Source organism: Urocitellus parryii, chromosome 1, assembly GCF_045843805.1.
Source record: "Urocitellus parryii isolate mUroPar1 chromosome 1, mUroPar1.hap1, whole genome shotgun sequence".
Classification (NCBI taxonomy): domain Eukaryota; kingdom Metazoa; phylum Chordata; class Mammalia; order Rodentia; family Sciuridae; genus Urocitellus; species Urocitellus parryii.
In genome coordinates, this window is record NC_135531.1 from 277,394,557 (window position 1) to 277,415,625 (window position 21,069).

Sequence of the window (21,069 nt, forward strand, 5' to 3'; positions counted from 1 at the left end):
TTATAAATTCATCAGCAACATTTCTGTATAAGTATCCTGTCAAGTTGAATCACATTGATTTCAGCAGATAACCACAGATACAAACTTTGAAAGGTAGAATGTTGTTTTCAGGATCTGTATTGTTAGCTCAGCCTTTGTGTGTGTGTGTGTATGGGGGGGTATTGGCATGATTATCATGATATAATCGAGATGTAATCAGCATTGAAAAAAAGAAAACATGAGATACAGTGAAGGAGAAATAGCTGCATACTGGCTGGGTATATTTAATACATTAGACAATAGGATGACATGGATAAATGTTACTCTGTCAGTCCTGTTTCAGAGATCTGAAAATTGTCAATGCTTTGTCCATTGATATGGATATCCATGTCAGTCCTATGTGGGCTCTTGGAGACTAGAGTAGTTGGTAGTTCAGGAACAGTCTTGTCAAAATTCTCCATCTTGACTTGATATTCACCTTTGGAACCTCTGGTCAACAGAGATGCAAAACAGTGACGTAACATGATCTCAGAGGGTAGATAGGACGTCCTCCTTTGGCAGATTTCTCCAGTGCCTTCCTGCATTGCTGAAAGGAACACAACTAGTTCAAAGTGGGGAGGATTTTCGTGCTGGAGCAGAGTAGCCAGAGGACTCGATGGGGTAATGGAGTGGTAGTAGGTTAATGGAAAGATGAAGAATGGACATTCCTCAGAACTGATGCCATCAAGGTGGAAATCTACACTGGTCTGGTAGAGTTCTCCATTTTCTCTTTCCTGGTAGAGTACAGCTGACACCCGGACACTGGTTAAAGGGCTGGGTCGTGTGTTGGCCACTTGGAAAATAAGATTAGGCTTGCCATCTATGTGAGCTACCACTGCTAAGTCAGTAAAGCGAATTGAGAAAGCTCGATTTTTTGGCCGGGCAATCTTCGCCACAAAGGCACCTAAATTAGAAATCATTGAATATTTTTTTAGAATGAAGATGTTAAATATCAATGACTATTTCTTTCTTTTTTTTTTAATCTTTTTTTTTTTTTTAAAGAGAGAGTGAGAGAGGGGAGAGAGAGAATTTTTAATATTTATTTTTTAGTTCTCGGTGGACACAACATCTTTGTTGGTATGTGGTGCTGAGGATCGAACCCGGGCCGCACGCATGCCAGGCGAGCGTGCTACTGCTTGAGCCACATCCCCAGCCCTCAATGACTATTTCTGAATGAGAGGAGTATAACAAATAATTATACATTTCTTGGTGTTATGCTTCCCAGTGAGTCAGGAATTTAACTATTATTATTATTATTATTATTTTGGATGGTCCCAATTGCCTGAAGAATTTTTCAGAGTATACATACATTTCTTTTAAAAAGCCATGATTTCAAAATGGGTAGACAGAATTGATTTTGTAACATAAAATGTAAAACTTTACACTTAGTTTCTTAGAGTCAAAGAATTGATCCTTACCTATATTCATACCCTTACTTTAAAAAAAAATTATAGAAAATAAATGCAATTTGGTTGCAACCAGATGGTTTCAAGTTGGAATGGAGCTAGAATGATTCAAAGTAGAATGATTTGAGGTAGGAGGGGATCAGTACAAAGAGTGATATACACTAAAGAATTTTTAAACCTTGAAACTTATAACTCTCTTTGTTTGCTGAAGACTCTGGCTATAAGGGGATTTTAGCACACCACTCAGGTACATCTTCCTGTGACCCTAGCTATAGATGAGGGTTTCTTAACCACTTTTGTGCCAATAGATCTCATTGGCAGGCTGGTAAGACCCGTGCAACCCTTCCAGCCTCAGTAATATAGAGAGACCCTAAGCAATGTAGTGAGACCCTGTCTCAAAATAAAAAAGGACTGAGGATGTAGCTCAGTGGTCAAGTGCCCCTAGGTTCAATTCCCAGCAACTCCCCCACCCCCGCCAAAAAAAAAAAAATGTAAAGTGAATACAGAAGAAACAAAGTATACTGAATTCAGTTAAATGTTTTAAAAAACAATGTAATACTAAATGTTCTTTAATAATGCATTAAATAACAAAATCTAGCAGTGGATTTAACACTGTGAGTTTGAAGTATTATTGGTTGATATTTTCAATAATCTGTAATTTCTGTTTGTATCACAGTTACTGGTAGCAGTGGACACTATTGTTTTTTATTGCCTACATTCACAATTGAAGGAAATGCCAAGTTTAGTTAAGGGTTAGTGCAAAAATTTATAAGTTTTTCCCATCTAAATTCACAGATTCCTTATTTTATCCAAGAACTGACCTGGTGTAAGAACTTTTTTGGAAATTAAGTGATTTGTTTCAGGTGTAGAGCCTATTGCTAACACACTGGGACTTCATTCTAGATCACCCCGTGGAAGGCCAGTGCTTACCTTCTCAGATTATTTTTGGATAGAATGTTAAAGCCAGTTTTTCTGTTCTTTCTTTTTTAATTGTATATGTCACATAAAAAGGACACAAGCTCTACTTTATTAAAGAGTCTTGCATGTTAAGCGGTTTATAAGCAAGATTTCATGATCTTTATGGCCATATTTTCAGTGAATTTTGTTTAAGATGTACATATATAACTTGTTTTCTAACATATAATGCTACCTGTGGTGCTGTGCGCTCACTAATGTTGAGTAAATGTTGAATAGATGATCTCAGAGGAAAAAATTCTAGCACAGTGAAAAAGAAAAAAAAATCAAATTCCTGTTAGGTAACATGACTGTCAAAATATTCATTGAATGTATATATTCACTTATTTAACAAAATGATTAGCTTATGAAAAAAAATACTACTTGTGGACCTTTCTGTTAATACTTTTTGCTCATAGGATATTCCTATAAATTAGTGTCAGAATGATCCCCATTCCCTCCCCACATTTTTCCCTTAAGTAGTTTCAGTAGGTAAAATATAAGCATTGCATCAAACTCCTTTTACAGTCTATTGTTTGATCCTAGACTACTTTTTTTTTTTCTTTCTTAGGCATTACCTGCTAATTATATGAATAAAATACTCTATATCAGAATCACTTATAACTGACTATGCCCTTTCCAAAATGCTTGCGCTTTTTTTTTTTTTTTTTTTTTTAAGAATAAAGACAATTACCTGTGATAAAAGCCTCTAGCATGAGGCCTAGGAGCATTTGTATGGCAAGTAAGGCGATTGCACTTGGACAGTCACCACTGGGGAACATGGTACCATAACCAATTGTGAGTTGTGTCTCCAGAGAGAAGGAGAATGCAGCTGTGAAACTGGTGATGTACTTGACACAGATAGTGTGGTTTTCAGGTGGGGCATCATGATCTAGTTCCAGATCACCATTCATCTCAGCTAGAACATACCAGAGCACTGCAAAGACAAGCCAGTGGACAACAAAAGAAGCAGAAAAGACCAGCATCACCCAGCGCCAGCGCATGTCCATTAGGATTCCCCATGCATCTCGGAGATACGCAAGACCTCTTTGAGCACCATCCATCTGAAGTGTGCTGTGGCCATCTTTGGTGACCATCCTTCGGTATCTCTGACTTAAGAGGGGAGCAATGACTTTGCAATTACTGCTTTCCATTTCAGGCTGTAATTCTCTGAAATCAAGAGTAAATTAGTCAGCCCTTAACTCTTTCATAGTTAATATTCATAAGTTTGAAACCTTCTTCATTTTCTGCTTTCTTGAGAATGCCTCTCTTGATTATAACTTGGGCAGACTTTCCCATTCCATAAGGGAGCATTTACTGACTGAGTCATTAATTTAGTAGTTAATCATATTTTACCCAAGGGTATTCTTACCATTTCCCTGAATGGCTGTTAAAATATTGTTCGATATTTTAACATTTTCTAAGTATATTGTGGAATTCCTGAAGTGACTAAGGATTGTTTGTGCCTATTTAACACTCTTATACCTTCTTTGCACAAGTCCAAGCATCAAGTATTTAATGCTTTGAGCAAATAGTATGTGTAAATTAACATCTTTTCTTAAGTGTGAATAATTCATAATTAAAAGGAATATGTTTAAGCATATAAATATTCTTCTTTGTGAATAAATAGAAATCATTTGGAAATACTATTAAACTGTGTGCAAAACTTCTGAAGCCAATCTAGTACTAGGATAAGACATGTTTGTGATAAGCTTTTAGAGGTCCACAGTTCTAATGTCCTTATTGCCTGCTGTAATTAGCCTGTTTCATAATGGGTTTGTTTTGTCACTCTGTAGAGATATTCATGGATTCTGTCTGCCCTGGCTGACAGATTGTTGTCTTTTTGAATATTCTAGGTTCTGACTAGATTGTTGGGTGGAGAGAGAATTGTTTTCTTTGCAAAATAAAAAAGTTCAAGGTAGGACATTTCTAGGTAGCATTTATTTTGCTTTTTTTTTTTTTTTTTTTGTAATTCTGGGAATTGAACCCAGGACCTTGCACATGCTAGGGAGATGTTCTACTATTGAATTGTAAGCCCAGACTCAGTAACATTACCTTCGAAATAAGTAATCCAGAGGAAAAGGTTTCTAGAGTTAATGAATCAGAGTAATCATTAAGGGGTCAAGTGGCATTCTTAAATAGGTAATAAGATAATGAGTTTTCTGCTGAACAGTTTTCATCAGTGGTTATGCTTTTGTCTGTGTTGTGAATAGAAATATAATATGTGCCTTCCTTGTGACTATCCTTGCATCTATGACAAGCGTCATACATGCAAGGATAGTCACAAGGGGACTCCCTGGAACACACCAGAAAATGTATAGCCTGTTGCTTGAGTCCTCCTTTTGTTTCCTGCAGGCAGGTAGCATTAGGAGTTTCTGTTTGACTCTTCTTTCAGAAGTAGATACTTTTGGGAATATTGCATACCCTTTCTTGCCTATTGAATGATGCTTAGGAAGGGCCTTTGAACACTTGTGGAGCAAGGCTATCATATGGGTTTACTAGATCTTTTTGGGTCTTGGGACTTTGGGGCTGTGGAGGTGGCCTCTCTCTGTTGTTGGAATTAGACAGCTTTCTCTTTTGTGCAGCTTTCTCTTTTGTCCAGAGGTTAATTTAATATTTTTTCAGGGACACTAGAGACAGTCTTTTGTATTTTCCTTAGGTTTGAACTACTGGTTGAACACTAGGATGATTGTTCATTTTATTTAGATTTGTCATTTTAGTTTTATATTACAGATTTTTAAAAAGTCTTTTTTTATTTGTTGGTTGGTTTGTGAGTGTTGCACATTGAACCCGCATGTGCTAGACAAGTGCTTTATCACTGAACTAGGTTCCCCAGTCCTAGTGTTAATGTTTTGTAACTTATTACCCTGGCAAGTTATCATAATTATTTTATCTAGTATATTTTTTACTTGGCTTTTTTTTTTTTTTTTTTTTTTTTGGCACTGGGTATTGAACAATGGCTAGGTCCACACTACCACCAAGTCACACTCCTAAGCTATATCCTTATTTTGTTAGGCTCTTTTTTGTTGTAGTTTTGTGGTGCTGTGAATCTAACTCGGAGCCTCACACATGCTAAGCAGATTAGCTCTATCATTGTACTACATCCCCAGCCCCGTTGGGGTTGCAACTGCCTTGAGTTCGCTTGATGATGGAATGATGCAGAGGATGCAGGGATGCCAGAGAAGTATAGTACCCAGAGGTCTGGTGTGGGTAGCAGATGAGCGGGGACCTAAGGATGCTCTCAGTGGCAGCTCTTGAATTAGGAAAGAGAGTGTTGGGAGAGTGGGGGCACATGGAACAGAATGGGTAGGCTGTTGGCCAGAACTGCGGGCCAGCCACACGCAGATCTTTGAGGGCTTAGATAGATATATTTTCCTTTGTGCAAAAGTCTAGGAGGTCCTGGATGACCAGGCCCAGGCCAAGACCTTTGCCCAGAAGCTGACAGCTTGAGCAGTGGGCAACTGCAGGTGATCTCAAGCTGGCCTGGTCCCAGCCTCCAGCCAGCCTGGTGGCCCTAGGCACAAAAGGAAACTTCCATTTTTTGAGTATGGCATCTTGTGAGTTGTGTGAGGCTGCCTTATTTGTCATCCCAGGTGGCTTCTCCTTGTTCCCTCCTGTAGTTCCCATTTAGGGATAGGCAGGAGAGGTACCTGATCCCAGGGCCGGGGACATCCAGCCTGATGCTCACCACACCCAGCCCGACCCTGCTGGATTTGGAGGACAAGAGTCCTTGAGTATCAGGTTTCCAGCTCCCCAGTCCAGCCACACCCTGAAGGACTCAGGGTCAGGTGTTTTGTCTGAACCTGGTGGGAGGGGGCAACAGTGCCTCTGGTATTACCTGCAGGTCTCCTCCAGAAGGGCGGACTACCCCAGGATTTAGCTGGGTTGTCTGTCCTCCCTGAGATCCCTTCCCTCAGACTGCCACAGAGGTAGAAATAAGGCTGAGGGGTCAAAGGCTGGAGAGGAAAGCAAAAGGAAAGGGCAGAACTAGGAACCACAGCCCTCCCTAACCCTCACCAGGCCCAGAGCTTGGAATCTGGTCTCAACCTCCTGACCTCAAGAGCCCCTACACTTGGTGGCCAAGGCCAAGGTCGTAGCTTTCCATTCTGTTTGTGTGTGCTGAAGCTTTGGCCATTTTGGGGGGATTTTCCCTGGAGGGCTTGGGGTAGGGAGCATGACTCAGCAAGCACTTTTGTGGTTCCTTCCACAGCAGCCCAGAGACCCCAGCCACATACCCAACTTGGGCCCAGGCTGATGGTGGTGGTGGGGCGGTTGTTAACTGAGAGATAGCTGGAAAGGTGTGGGGGCTGGTTGAGGGACTTTTAGGTGCAGATATTGGGGGTTGGTCCCACTTATGTCCTGATAGTACTCATGTACTTCTATTCCAGGAGTTCCAGCTTAAGGGCAACACCCAGAGAGAGGGTCACAGAAGGGAATGCCTGGAGCCCTTAGGAGAACAGGGTGGGTAGCCTGCCCCACAATTCCAAGTGTGGTAGCTGGCTAGGGGAAGCCCAGGCTGCCAACTCAGGGGAAGGGGCCGACCCCTCACCCCTCAACAGGCAATGGCTCAGCTCCTTGTCAGGAAGGACCTGCTACTGGAATGGTAAACTCAGGCACCCTAGCATCTAATCACAGAGTCCTATAAGAAGTACCTGAGAGAGGTCTTAGGGCTGGGGCCAGGCAGGTAGCCCAAACCAGCCCTGGCTTCTGCAGCCCACATCTAGCCCAGACCCATCTCCACATAGCACAGAGCACTCTGGGGTCTGAGCCTGGTGTTCCTAGCCCAGCTCACCCTTGATAAGGGTGTTGTTGCCCATGACAATGGTGATAGCAGTTGTGGCCCAGCCTGCTCATCTCAGGCAAGAGCACTCTGGATCTAAATGTTTTAAAAGACCTGGTCTCTGTCCTTTTAGCAATAAGAACAGCAATAATAACAACAAAATCTTCATAGGCACTATGCTAGGTGTTTTTAACCTTGCATTATCTCTGAATCTTTATTTCAGGAAGATAGACATTAACCATCCCTATTTTTCAGATAAGGCCACCTGGACTTAGAAATTTATGCAAGATAAATGAGTGCTTTGTATTATTTGAATTATTATCTCAAGTCTGCCCAAGTGCAAAGCCAGTTTAAAAAAATTTTTTTTTAAACTATAAGAAGCTGTCTATTCATAGTTTGGTCAAATAAAAATTCTTCCTAAGATGATTGGTATGATATTGTAAAGCTAGTCTTCAGTAGCCAGAATTTTAGCACTTTTAGTTGATGCTCCTTTTGACCCTCAAACTCAAATAACTAACCTAACCATTGTTACCTTTATACATGATTCTTATGACAGTAATGGTTAATAATAGAAGTTAGTATTTGTTATTTGACAGAAATCATAGCAAGTACTTCACAGGTATTTTGCTTATGTGAAGGCAATAGGCATAGAAGAAGCTCTCAGTAATTGTAAATTGCCTTATTGTTATTAATGTTTCCTTACTCTCATAGTAAAAAATTCCATTATTATTCCCATTTACAGGTAATGAAACTGAAGCACAGTGAATTTCCCTAAGATCACAAAGGTAGTAAGTGGTGGGTGTTAATCTAGAGCCGCTGCTACATTGCCTCAGAAACAGACGTTTGACCCTGGTTAGCCTTTGTGAAAAACAGTGTTCTATTTGATTAGTTTTGTTCAAGAGCCTCTACAGAATTATTTATTCTTCAGGAATGCTTATTAGGTTCAGACCTTTGATTTGAAGGTAAGAACTGAGTTTTCACTTAAGGAAGACTTCTTTGAAGACTTAGAGGTTAATCAGAATTATTAGTTTAGTTGTATTTTGCAGACCAGTAAAATTAAACAATGAGATGAGGAGAATTATTATGTAGCATTGCTAGGTTTATATTTTCCCAGGTGAGTAGATAATTTTAAAAACAATGCTATTAGCATACTTTTATCAAAGAAACTATTTTGACACTCTAAGAGGAAGGACATAACAATGAAAGACTAGTTCGCTGTTTTTACAGAGAGTACCATCACTCTGTTGTCCTTCATGCCTTGCTTCCTCCCATGTGGAAGCCCTGCTGGTGCTTGGTCTGCTTTTGGAACAAACGACTCTCCTGTGAATACTACTAAATGCTCAGTGTTTGAAAAAATCTTAAGAAGATCTCCACAATTATTCTTGATTTCAGCCTATTTTGTTCTTGAACGTTCTAAGATTTAGAGAGCCTTTCTGTATACTCTGTACTTTACAAAGTTAATTATTCTCATTCAAGTTTCTTCAGGACCATTACTTATTATCTACAGTTTTTATAGCAGTCTTAATCTAGATTCTTTAAAATTTCATTTTTTTCTGTAGCAACTAAATAACATGGAAAAAGACATGACCAGGAAAATCCGAAGGCCATTATCAAAATAGTGAAGCAGTATCTTTTTTTTTCCCCCCACATAAAACTTTGCTGTATCTTGTTTGGATTGTGTTGAGAGAAGTAAGATTTCTATTCTCACCTAACAGTTTACCCTGGATAACTATTCATTGGACTCATGTGGTGTCCTATAAAGAACACAAAACAAGGGTTATGGCTATCAGGTTCTGTTTCTGTTGATTACGAAGGTGTGTCATCTTGGGCAAGCCACCTGGTCCTCTTGGCCAGGTGTCTATAGGTTTAAACAAAGAAAGGGGGCGGGAGGGGGAATTAAACACTATTCTTTAAAGCCTCGTAAGTTTGTAAACTTATTCCTAATTCCTTCAGCTGATTCAGAGATTTCATTCATTTTTTTTCTATGATTTTTCCATCTACTTACAGTTTTAAAAATTATATTATTGTTGCCTGATATATATATAGGATTTCCCATCAATTTTAAAAGTGTCTAATGAATATACAATATGTGTATACTATTATAATTCTAAGTTAAATTTACCCCCCCCCCCACACCCAAGTGCTTTTTAATGTATTTATTTTGGTTTGTATTTATATGATACTGATCAACTAATCTCAATAGAAAATAGAATGGAATATTGGGAAAGTTTGCTTGCAGTTCTATGTGTGGGCTGTAAAATATTTGCCCATTTTTAAATTGTTTGGTAGAAAAAAAAAGTACTTATTTTAAAAGTGATAGTTGAAAAAGCTTCATTAGTCATCAAAATAATGTTTTCATTCTACTCATTTGATTGTAGCCCTTAAAATTATGTATTTTCTATTGCCGTAACTTAAAGTAGTTCTGCAGTTCTTATGAAGCAATTAAGATCCAGGACATACTTAACAAATGTTAAATGAATATGATATTTGTTCACATCTGATGTTAACACTTTAAGACTATATTGAGAGTCTTATAATCATCTCTCCTGCCGTAATTAGGGCAAACAATGTGAATTCTAACCCTATTATATAAGCTCATTCTTCCTTTCATATTTTTATTTTTCAAAAGCATCCACAAATTTTAGTGAAAATCCCTTTCTTTAAAAGAACTTTAAAATTAGAATATTCATCACTTTTTCATGGATTGAAAAAGCTAAAACAAAGTGATTTATTCTTTAGGCATTTTGGTGTGTTCCTATAATCCCTTCCAAAAGACATTTATTATTATTTTTTAAGCCACTGAATTTAATCTAGGGTCTTTCTCTTTGAATTTATATATTTTAAAAGAGAACTAGTGTACATACAATAAGATAAATAAGAGAACTGTCAGTAGTGCTTTCAGTAGGGCTGTTATTCCAAATTTAAAATTTAAGGAAAAAGAAAATAAAGAACCTTAATGTATGAACCTACAGGTAATTATTTTAAAAATCTATTGGAATTAGTCTAGCTCTGTCTCTGTTTGATGGTAATTGTTTTTAAAAATCTATTGGAATTAGTCTAGCTCTGTCTCTGTTTGGTGGTCAATTTCTTTCCCTGTTCCACTTAAGGAAAGAAATAATATTATTTCATGTACTCACCAGTTCTTTTGTGGGTCAGTCTGTATACCAAGGTAGGTCCTAAGGAGGCTTGCACAATCTTTCTTTTGGTTAGGTAGTTTAAATCTACAAGTCTAGTTTGTAGGTTCTCTTCTTGGACTGGCTTTACAGCTTACATTCCTGTGTTTATAATGTTGTGGGGGCTGGTTTCAGCTGAAGCTGATGTGATTGGTCACTTAGTCTGCAGGGGGGCCAATTAGCTCTGATCATGTGGAAAAGAATGCTGGTTTGTTAGGAGGTCTTTCTTTACCCAACACAAACCTTAACAACTCTGGAGAAAGCCTCCAGAACTGACTTGGAGAAGGGGTGCATTTTTTCCCTCTAATCAGGACCGGTTTTTAGTAAGTTTGCATAATCTTACTTAAGAGTTTATTTGAAAGTTCAAAGGGATAAAATTCCCTGCAAGATTTCCTTTCAGCCGTCTTTCCTTATATAGCATGTTAAAGTGTGAGATATCTCCTTCACTAATCTTTTTGTTTCCATCATTTCTTTGGGGTAGATATGTTTATATAAGGCAGGGTATTTAGTCATAAATTAATAATAATTTTTCTTTTTCTGTCCCATCTCATCAGAATTGCTTCTATTAATTCCAGAACTAGCAATATAGGTGGTTGAGTTAACTGAAACCTTTTTCCCCTTCCTTTTTTAATTCAAGGAAACAGACTTTTTAAGAAGACTGCATAAAAAGACCTTGACTTGGGAATAAAAACAATTGTTTATTGCTTTGTACTTATCTTTAAACAGCACACCATGGAGTATTACGCAGCACTAAAAAAATGACAAAATCATGGCATTTGCAGGGAAATGGATGGCATTAGAGCAGATTATGCTAAGTGAATCTAGCCAATCGATAAAAAACAAATGCCAAATGTCTTCTTTGATATAAGGAGAGCAACTAAGAACAGAGCAGGGAGGAAGAGCATGAGGAAAAGATTAACATTAAACAGAGAGGAGAGGTGGGAGGGAAAGGGAGAGAGAAGGGAAATTGCATGGTAATGGAAGGAGACCCTCATTGTTATACAAAAGTACATATAAGAGGATGTGAGGGGAAAGGGAAAAAAAACAAGGGACAGAATTGAATTACAGCAGATGGGGTAGGGAGAGAAGATGGGAGGGGAGGGGAGGGGGGATAGTAGAGGATAGGAAAGGTAGCAGAATACAACAGTCACTAGTATGGCATTATGTAAAAACGTGGACGTTGTGATTCTGCAATCTGTATACGGGGTAAAAATGGGAGTTCATAACCCACTTGAATCAAATGTATGAAATATGATATGTCAAGAGCTTTGTAATGTTTTGAACAACCAATTAAAAAAAAGAAAAGCACACCTGTTTCAAGGAACTGAAGAACTTTCTTAAAGCTTGTTTTAGTAATATTTAGAGGATGTTTCCATGAAGTGAGATGAAGTAGAGTAAAATATAGTGTTCAAGGTATATAAAATTTTACTCAACACTTAGATAATGTTTAGCTGGAAATGTCTGTGATCCAGCTTGTAGCAGCCTCAAAGTGAACTGAGTATGGCTTTGTGTAATGCCTTAGTGAGCAGTACTTTTCTCCTCCTCTGTTAGCTGCTGATTTTAAAACTTTGATCAAATGTCACATGTAAGAGGATCTGAGAAACAAAGACTGTGATTGTTCAAAGTAAAATCAAGGAAGGCCTGCTGGGAAAATTATTAATGTAGACTAATATAATGCTACTTAAGGAAATCCGCCTTTGTAGATTCCTCTCCTTTCCCCCACAATTTAAAAAATATATTAATTCTTTCTTTGTTTTATTAATGCCAAACATTTCAGTACAAGTTCAGACACAGCATTGGAAACTTTGACCTTCAGAACTAGGGAAGGCAAATGCTTCAGGGAGGGACTTGTAGTGTGAGGTGCATTCCCTGCATGTGTTAGTAGGAATTATATTTTATGTCACTTCCCAGCTGTCTGATTGGGAAAAAAACATACTGAAGCAACTATAGTGTAACACTACCTTCCAGAAAGTAGAAACACTTGCATTTATATGTGTCTTACACAGACATTAGAGTAGACAAGATAGTAAAAGATTTTACTCAACTTTAGGGGCTTGATTTTATTTTATTTTTGATGGTAGGGATTGAACTCGGGGGCACTTTACCACTGAGCCACATCTCTAGTCCTTTTTATTTTTTATTTTGAGATAGGATCCTGCTAACTTGCCAGGGTGGTCCTTGAACTTGTGATCCTCCTGCCTCCACTCCTGAGTTGCTGGGATTACAGGTGCACCTAGTTAGGGGCCTCCATTTTAGAATATATTGAGACAAAAATGATACGATAAAAATGATCCTCTATTAAGAAAGAAATGTCTTAGGTGAAGATGGTTTCTGATTCCAGTATTTTTCCAATTTGATCTTCTATAAACAATGACTTAATATTGCTAACTGTGTGGATATTATACACTAATGCTAGAGTGCTCACAGAGGAGCAGAGCACTCCCATGACAGTACCCAGGATGTTTAAATTCATTTCTGCTTGAGGTTGTTAGGTTAGCTGGGATGAACTTGATATTGACACAGTGATAATGCCAACTTTACTCTAAAACACACAGACCGTCTCATCTGAACAAACTTGGTGATTTCTCTTTGGGGTATTTGGCAGTAAGGTGATTGGAGATGGCTCTGAAACATCTTTTCTATGAATGAAGATCAATGTTGTATATCTTTTCATTCACCAATTTTTAAATTCAGAACTATAATGATTAAGCCTGGTGCCAAGATCAGATAAATTGTTCTTTATTAAATCCAACTCTATGTCCCTAAAGGTATTTGATTTTCTGACTGAAGTAGTCTAGTATGTAATCTACATATATGCCACATTGTTCTTGAAAACAGCAAAGCATTTGTTGTAGAGCAATATCCTGCTTCTGTTTATAGGTATCTGGTCCTGGCTTGCTTTCTTAGGCAGTATATTTTATCTTGCTTTTGATACGCCTCATCTCTTCCCATTTTCTGCATGTTCAAGCCCCTCTTCTTCCCAGTGGTAGGTAGCTTCTGGGTGTGAACTAGTAGATGGTGAGCGTGAGAGCTGTAGGGGCATGGGAAGACTCCGCCTGCACAGGTGCCTTTTCAAAGAGATTCTTATGTGCTACAACCTCTCTAGTCCCTCTCTAGCTAGAATCTGCTGTGTTTTCAGGACCGAATTAACTAGCAGAACTTTTGTTATCCCCTCAGGGGTTTGGCTCAGAGAAAAGTTGTAGATCTCTGGAATTAGAATTTAAATTTTGCTATCTTTGAGTTATATTTACAAGTGTGTTATGGGAGATGAGGAGTAAATATCAACATTTGAGTGGGATTCCCTTTCACTGTTTTTTTTTTTTTTAAGTGTTAGCTATTTTAGTGTTGATCAGAGAATATATATCAGAATAGAGGAATACAAAATCACTTGTTAAAAAATTTGCACATAAACAAGCTTCAAAGTCTGTCCCATAATTCCCCTTTTGCTTTTGGAGATTGGGCACTTGTAAGCTCCAAGTCTCACAGCTGTAGATTTTGTTGGCTGAGTGCCTCCCTGCTCCATCTGAAGTTTTCCATAAACACCATTTTTGGCTATGAGTCAAACATGCACGCAGGTGCCCTTTTACTGCTCTTTCTCCTCAGGAGGTCCACTCAGTCAGACCTGGCAAAAACTAACACTGCATTTTCATTTAACTTAATTTTATTTTTAGAAGAATCTTATTGAGATTTAATTCATTAAGGCAGAAACAAGTATTTACTATCACTGAAGACATTATTTATGTGTTGTACTACATAAATATATTAGTACCTTTTATACATATTAAATTACTGTGATGTGAGAACATAAAATATATTATATAGGTAGTGTAATTTCCTTATGAAATGGTCATATTTGCTGTATCAAATGATAATAATGTGAGTTATTCAATTAGATAGATTCACTTTTTTTTTTTTTTTGGTGGTGCTCGAGATTGAACCCAGGGCCTTGTGTATGTGAGGCAAACACTCTACCAACTGAGCTATATCCCCAACCCTAGATTTACTTTTTAAGAATTTTTTTTTTAATATTTATTTTTTTTTTAAGTTCTCGGCGGACACAACATCTTTGTTGGTATGTGGTGCTGAGGATCGAACCTGGGCTGCACGCATGCCAGGCGAGCGCGCTATTGCTTGAGCCACATCCCCAGCCCCTAGATTTACTTTTAAATTGGCTTGTTTTTATTATAAATTAACCTGTTAAGATTTTTTAAAGAAGTGAGGTAAAATATTTTGTTATTCCATGTTATCATGGGGCTGATATATTATAGAAAGAAAGGTTTGATTTTTTTTGAATGCTGAAAAGGGCCATGTGGGTGTCCCTCACTCATTTTACCCCTGATTACTATAGAATGCTGGCATTTTTAGATACGAAAGGAGCTTGAGATACTTTTAAATTGCCTGTGAATTATTTGAATATTTATCATTTATTTTATATTATATCAGGAATATACCAATAGGTGTATTTAAAAACAAATTATAGCAAATTATATGAAATTTTCCTTGACTCCCCAAATTAACACAAACATAAATCTGCTGTAATCAATGAGGTTAGAAAGAATTTATTTTCATATTATAGAGCAATGCGTCATACTATGATGATTTTTAGTCAGTACCAATAGTAATTGGAAATATGTATTTTATGGTGGTGTATGAAGCCACCATAAAATTTCTATGTTGAAAATTTGTTGGTCTTACCTTTTTTTTCCTGAGATAGACATTTTGAAATCATTTCTGCATGAAGATGAAGATTGAAACAAACAGTCCAATGTTCTCCCTTTTAAAGATGTCAACAAGTTACAGAACACATAGCATGTCTACTACCCTTTCAGAGCTTAAGACTTAGATCTTCTTCCTCTTATTTCAGATTTTTTAAGAGCTTCTGGCTATTGCCAGTGGGCCTAATTTGTGATTAAGAATAATGTAGTAGAAATGAACCCTAAATTATGAGGTTAAACACCTAGATTCTGTTTCTGATTGCATTTTGGCTCAGCTGTATGATCTTGGGAATCACCGTTCAGCAGGTATTCCTTTCCTCACAGCAACAATAGAGGTGGTGGTGGTTGACTTAATGTCTTGGGTTTATTATGAAGATCAACAAGATCTGGCAGTGTATTCTGTCAACTGTAATGTATCAGGTCATTTGTTTACTTATATGTCTCTAGACAATGGGTCTTGAGGGCAGGTGTTGTGTCTTAAGTCTTTCTTTGTTTTTAATCCTATGTGTCTAATTGTATTTGTTCACAGAGGAGGCAGTCTTGTTCATGTTTGCTAGAGGTTTGAGTAAAACCATCAATCAAATGGCAAAGTAGTACCATTTCCTTGGGAAAATATTCTGTAGTATTTACAGAAGTTGAACATTCTATGATCCAGTAGTTTCATATCTAGATGTATTATATATCCAACAGAAATGCAAGCATATTTTACCAAAACTGGAAGCTAAGAAAGTTCATAGAAGCACAATTCGTAATAACAAAAAGCTAAAAACAACTTAAATGAGCAAGAGAATAAACTCTTTTGTAATGATCTGAATGACTTGCATGATGTTCAGCTAAAGAAGCCAGATATAAACAAATAGTCCATTTACATGAAAAGTACAAAAGGGGCAAAAAGAAGGGGATAGAAGTCAGAACAGTGCCTGTTTTGGGAAGGGCTGATTGGAAAGTTACGAGCTCCTGAGGATGGTCACACACACACACACACACACACACACACACACACACACACGTATTTATTTTTAAATCTCAGGTGGTGTTTATATGCATATATTTGCTTTCAGAAAACTCATTTGAATTGTATATTAGTTATTTGTGTGCTTTTTTGTAAGAATGTTGTGTTCAAATTAAAAGGGTTCTTAAAGGGGAGCAGGAGGAGATGAGTGAAGTCCATTTCCAAGCTCTTGAATCCTTTCCAGCCTTTTCTTATGAAAATGACTGTGACCCCTAAAGGCAGAACTCTGCTTATCTGCTCTTACATGTGGAACATAAGAACTGTATTATTTTGGTTTTCCTTGGTTTACCAGATTTCATCACTTAAATGTATCAATTTTACTATATTATGAATATTTGATATATGAAGAAGTATGTTGTATTTTTTTTAGAAATTATTTTGTGGAAACAATATGTAGTAACAAAATTTGAACTTCTTTGATACAGATTTTTGAACATGTTCATGTTAATTCAGGTTGCTTTTACCTCAAATTATCCCATCTTCCCCAGTGAAACTGGGTCTTCAGTAGTCAAAGGATATTGATCATAATTGGAGCTAGAATTTAAAACAGGTTCTAATGATTCCAAGATCATCATCATTTTTTTTGGTGCTATGCTCCTCTTTATAAAGTGCAAAATTTTTGTATCAAATCCTTTTTGGAATAAGAAATGGCATAAATGGTCATTCATACTTTATGAGGTATAAGTTTTCAACAATTTGAGTATCACAAGCTAGTTTTTGGCAAATAGAAAAGCCAGATTATTTTTCTTCCTAGAGTTTCTCTAACTTACCCTATCCTTTCCTTTATACTTTTCTTTTTTCTTGGTATTAATATCAAAAGTACTTGTAGAACTTGACAGTTACAAAGATAAACTCTTAGGTTAGGAAAAAATATTCAAATAACATTTAAGATAAAGGGAAATTAAGATAGAAAACAACATGAAAAATCTTATTGACAATTCAGATTTGAGCCATATTAGTGTACCATTATTTTACAATTATTATGGTAACGGAATTTTTGAAAGGATAGCAGCACTTAGAGTTGATAATGCAAATAGTCTGGTGGTTTGAGTTGATAATGCAAATAGTCTGGTGGTTTGACTTTTATTTTTCCCCCTTCATGGAGTGTGGTGTGTTGATACATTGTCTGTCATTGGAGCTAGTAGTTTCACTTTTTAAAGCTTTTTTTTTTTTTTAAATAATAGTTTAAGAAAGCAAAATGTGCCTATTTGCATTATTAGGAAGAATTATAATCATAGGGAATTAGTTGCTATTACAGGTGAAAATAGATTACATAATAGTAGGTGTACAGACTGCAACTTCATAAAATAAAAAAGTTATATTGGGTGCAATGTCATGCGTATATAGTTGCCGCTAAAGGATCACTTGAGCCCAGGAATTTGAGGTCTGCCTGGACAACATGGTGAAACTGTCTTTCAGTCAAAAAAGTTATATAAAAACTAATTACAGATAGATTTCTATTTTTTAAGATTATGGGATTACTAGTATTTGAATAACTTGATTTTTATTTAATAAAACAATCTATGACTATAACAGATACCCCACACTTAATGGCTGAAGAACAAATGTTTATTATCAAGGAATAGTATGGCTTATTAGCTAGGTGGTTCTGGCTCAGATCTCTAAGAAGGTTGTAGTCATCTCAGTGCCCTTCTGGAATTAGATCCCCTTACAAACTCACATACATTTCTGGTGGAAATCCTCAGTTCTGCCCTTTGAAATTCCCCACAGGGCTGCCACACCATATAACATCTGGCATCCTTCAGAGAAGGGCCTCCAAGATAGAAGCCACGGTCTTTAAAAACTTAGTATAAACGGTGGGCATTTCATCCCTTTAGCAGTATTCTGTTAAGAGGGAAACAGTAAGTCAGCCCATACTTAAGGGAAGACCAGCAGACAGGAATTGTTGGAATACCTTTAGAGGCTGCTGATCACAATAAGAAAGCAGGTAGTATTTTTCCTAGGAGATAATGCCTCCTCTAATCCTTATGGTATTTTTATTCTTTCATAAAACAATACCTGGTAACAGCCTAACAACCGTATGGGTAATTACAGGATGCTGAATCTTATTATTTGTAAAATGGAATATAAGATGATGACCAGAAGTTAGAATTTCCTTATTATCACAAGCCATTGTTCAACTTTTTTTTCCCTGCTTTTAGTGTGGTTTAATAAAGAGAATTTGTCACTGAGAGAATGTTATAGGCAGAGAATGTATAAGTGAGTATCATTCTGGATTTTTCAGCTGCTTAAATGTGAGATTTTATGATGCTATGAAATATAGATGTTGGTGCATGGTGGGGAGTGATTGAAGATTTTGTTTGCATTATTTAGAATTATCTTGTCCTAAAAAGTACCAATTCAGTTGATTTGGTATATCAGGCACTCTCCTACTATTAATGTAACTCCAGGGCAGTTAAGTTAAACATGGCTCAAGTTTGAATTCCACCCAAAAGCAATTTGTTGTATGCCTGTGTTGCACTAGATGCTCAAATAAATGGGAAATTAGAACCCACACAGTCTCTGCTTTTGAATTTGCAGTCTGTTTTGGGTTAAAAGAGGTTGAAATACACAAATTTCGTGTTTAGGCCACAATCATCAGTACAGGTTGGTTTTATATAAATTAAAGTAACTCATGTAATAAAAAACATTGTGTTAAAAATATATGCTGGTAAGGAAGATGGGCAAGGTACACTTAAGTGAAAATAGCAAGGATACCAATGACATGTACAACATCCCCCATTCATTTCTGTGTGTGGATGAGGGAGTTGAGCATACCCATGGACTGTTTCTGAAAGGCTTTATAAGAAACTATTGATGGCAGTTGCTTCTGGGGAGTAAGACTGAGGGAACATTGGTTCTCATTTCATTGCATGCTTTTTAAAAAATAATTGCCCAGTATTTGATTATTTGGCTTTAAGAAAAGTGACTAAAATATATGCATATATTCACAGTTATTTTATTGATACTTCCAAACATTGAAATGGACACATCTTGGGGAAACTTTGACTCAAGGCGTTTTTCAAAATCTATACTGATAGGGGCTCATGTTTAGTCACTGTGTTTTTTTATTTTGCTTATAGGGAGACCAAATTTTGAGGAAAGTGGACCAGCATCAGTAGGGAGAAAGCATGAATTTATACGATCAGAAAGTGAAAATTGGCGTATCTTTAGAGAGGAACAAAATGGAGAAGATGAAGATGGAGGTTGGCGACTAGCTGGACCCAGAAGGGATGGAGAGAGGTGGCGTCCTCACAGTCCTGGTAAGAATTTTATTATGTAAAACCACAAAGAAACTGAAATGTAAGAGCTTGATGAAAATGTTAGCGATTAAGTGGAAAAAATAAACTGGTTTTTAAAAATGGAAAAAAAAAGAGGGGTCATTTATGCTATCATACTCTGTCTTACTACTACTAAAAAATTTCAGCATAAAAGTTCCCTCATCTATTCTGTTGACTGAAATCACTTTATTTTCCTGGGACAAAAGGTATAGTTTAATGGGAAACACCTGCCTGCAACTACAAAAGTGAGAGAATTTCATTCAATTTTCTTTAACTCTTATTAATCTATCTTTAGCATTCTTTAAAACTTAAAATGGGGGGGGGGTGTATGGAAAATAAAAACTTTTTATTCCAAATGCATAATTATACACTTGGAATGTGTGTCCTCCCCATAAGTGGGTATTTTTGCTGAATAAGAAAGGATTTATTCTTTCAATTTTTATTTCCTTTGGAAATGTGATTTGTACTTATTTGAAGAACAAATCTAAAACCCAGGTCAGAGACATAGTCACAAGTTAATTCTTTTGTCCTTCTAGCTTTAGAAAAAGGAGAGAGAATAGTAGTGATAAGTAGTTTTTTAAGTTCTTCTTGTGGACTCTTTAAGAATGCTTCAAACTGTTCTTCTTGGACATTAGATATGCTGGTAATTGAAGACACTGGTGCTTTGTGTTAAAGTTCATTCCCTACCAAAGTGCTGATTCCATGCCTCATGATAATCAAATGCAACTGTTGCTTGAATTATGGGGTCATCCAGAAATCAAACATACAAAGAATGTGTACATGCTCTATGAATTTCATGTTTATAATAATGATTTATCAACCATATGCCAAAGATGCTTACCTACAATAGAGGAAATTTAAAAATGTAAATTTTTTTTATTTTAAAAAATCAGTTCATTAGTAAAACCACTAGCCTAGGTCTGAGTAAACATAACAGGCACTTGGAATATTTTATGGGGTTGTAGGTAGGTAGAAACATAGGAAGGTTAGTCTTTGGATAGAGTCATGATGCGTTTATGCCAACTCCTTATGGCTGCCTCTTGGGCAAGCTTTCTGTCATTAGTGGGCATTGTTTACATCACAGGATCTAGGCAGTTCTCATCAGCCTATTCTTGGACAATATAGTTCTTTTTCAAGACATTGTGGCATTTTATGCTGAGCTTGCTGGTAAACAGGTTTGTAGACTATGTTCCCAATAAGCATTCAGTGAAGAATGGATAGGATCTGGGCTGAGCGAGAAGAGAAATTCCAGCTGGTCAAAAACAAATAAGGTGAATGTTTTGGAAGATGAACAGTGTTTCTGAGCCCAAATGTCAGATGTTGATTCTATTTAAGGTAATTGAACAAGTAAAATTTTAGTGTTATTTTCTACTGTTGACCCCTTCCCCAACTTAGAACTTGAGTATATGTTTTTTCTTACCTTTTCTAAATGTTTTTTTGTTTTTCATAATTTAACTTTCATAACATTTTACTCATTGGCATCACAATCTTCCCAAAATCTTTATACACCTTCCCTCTTATATATTACATCATATATATATATATATATATATATATATATATATATATATGCGCACGCATGCTGGGGATTGAACCTAGAGGAGCTCTACCACTGAGGTACATCCCATCTCTTTTATATTTTGAGATGGGGTTTTGCTAAGTTGCTGAGGCTAGCCTCAAACTTGTAATATTCGTGCCTCAGTCTCCTAAGTCACTGGGATTATAGGCTT

General features: G+C 36.8%; 2 protein-coding genes across 7 annotated transcripts in view; one reads left to right on the forward strand and one right to left on the reverse strand.

Annotated features, from left to right (window-relative positions):
* The window catches only part of Gigyf2 (GRB10 interacting GYF protein 2), a 129,591-nt gene that overhangs the window by 58,447 nt on the left and 50,075 nt on the right, over window positions 1-21,069 (forward strand). For all 5 annotated transcript variants that reach the window (XM_077791134.1, XM_077791131.1, XM_077791141.1 and 2 more), the window contains one exon: window positions 19,142-19,321. In XM_077791134.1, the coding sequence (XP_077647260.1) occupies window positions 19,142-19,321 (180 nt within the window). The remainder of the gene's footprint in view (window positions 1-19,141; window positions 19,322-21,069) is intronic.
* Window positions 300-3,532, reverse strand: Kcnj13 (potassium inwardly rectifying channel subfamily J member 13). 2 transcript variants are annotated; one of them, XM_026412748.2, is made up of 2 exons: window positions 3,073-3,532; window positions 300-922 (listed from the first exon to the last, which is right to left on the reverse strand). In XM_026412748.2, the coding sequence occupies exons 1-2, from the start codon at window positions 3,530-3,532 to the stop codon at window positions 300-302; spliced, it is 1,083 nt and encodes a 360-aa protein (XP_026268533.1). The 2 variants fall into 2 exon arrangements, with proteins under 2 accessions (XP_026268533.1, XP_026268534.1); XM_026412749.2 differs by having other exon boundaries at window positions 825-922; window positions 3,309-3,532.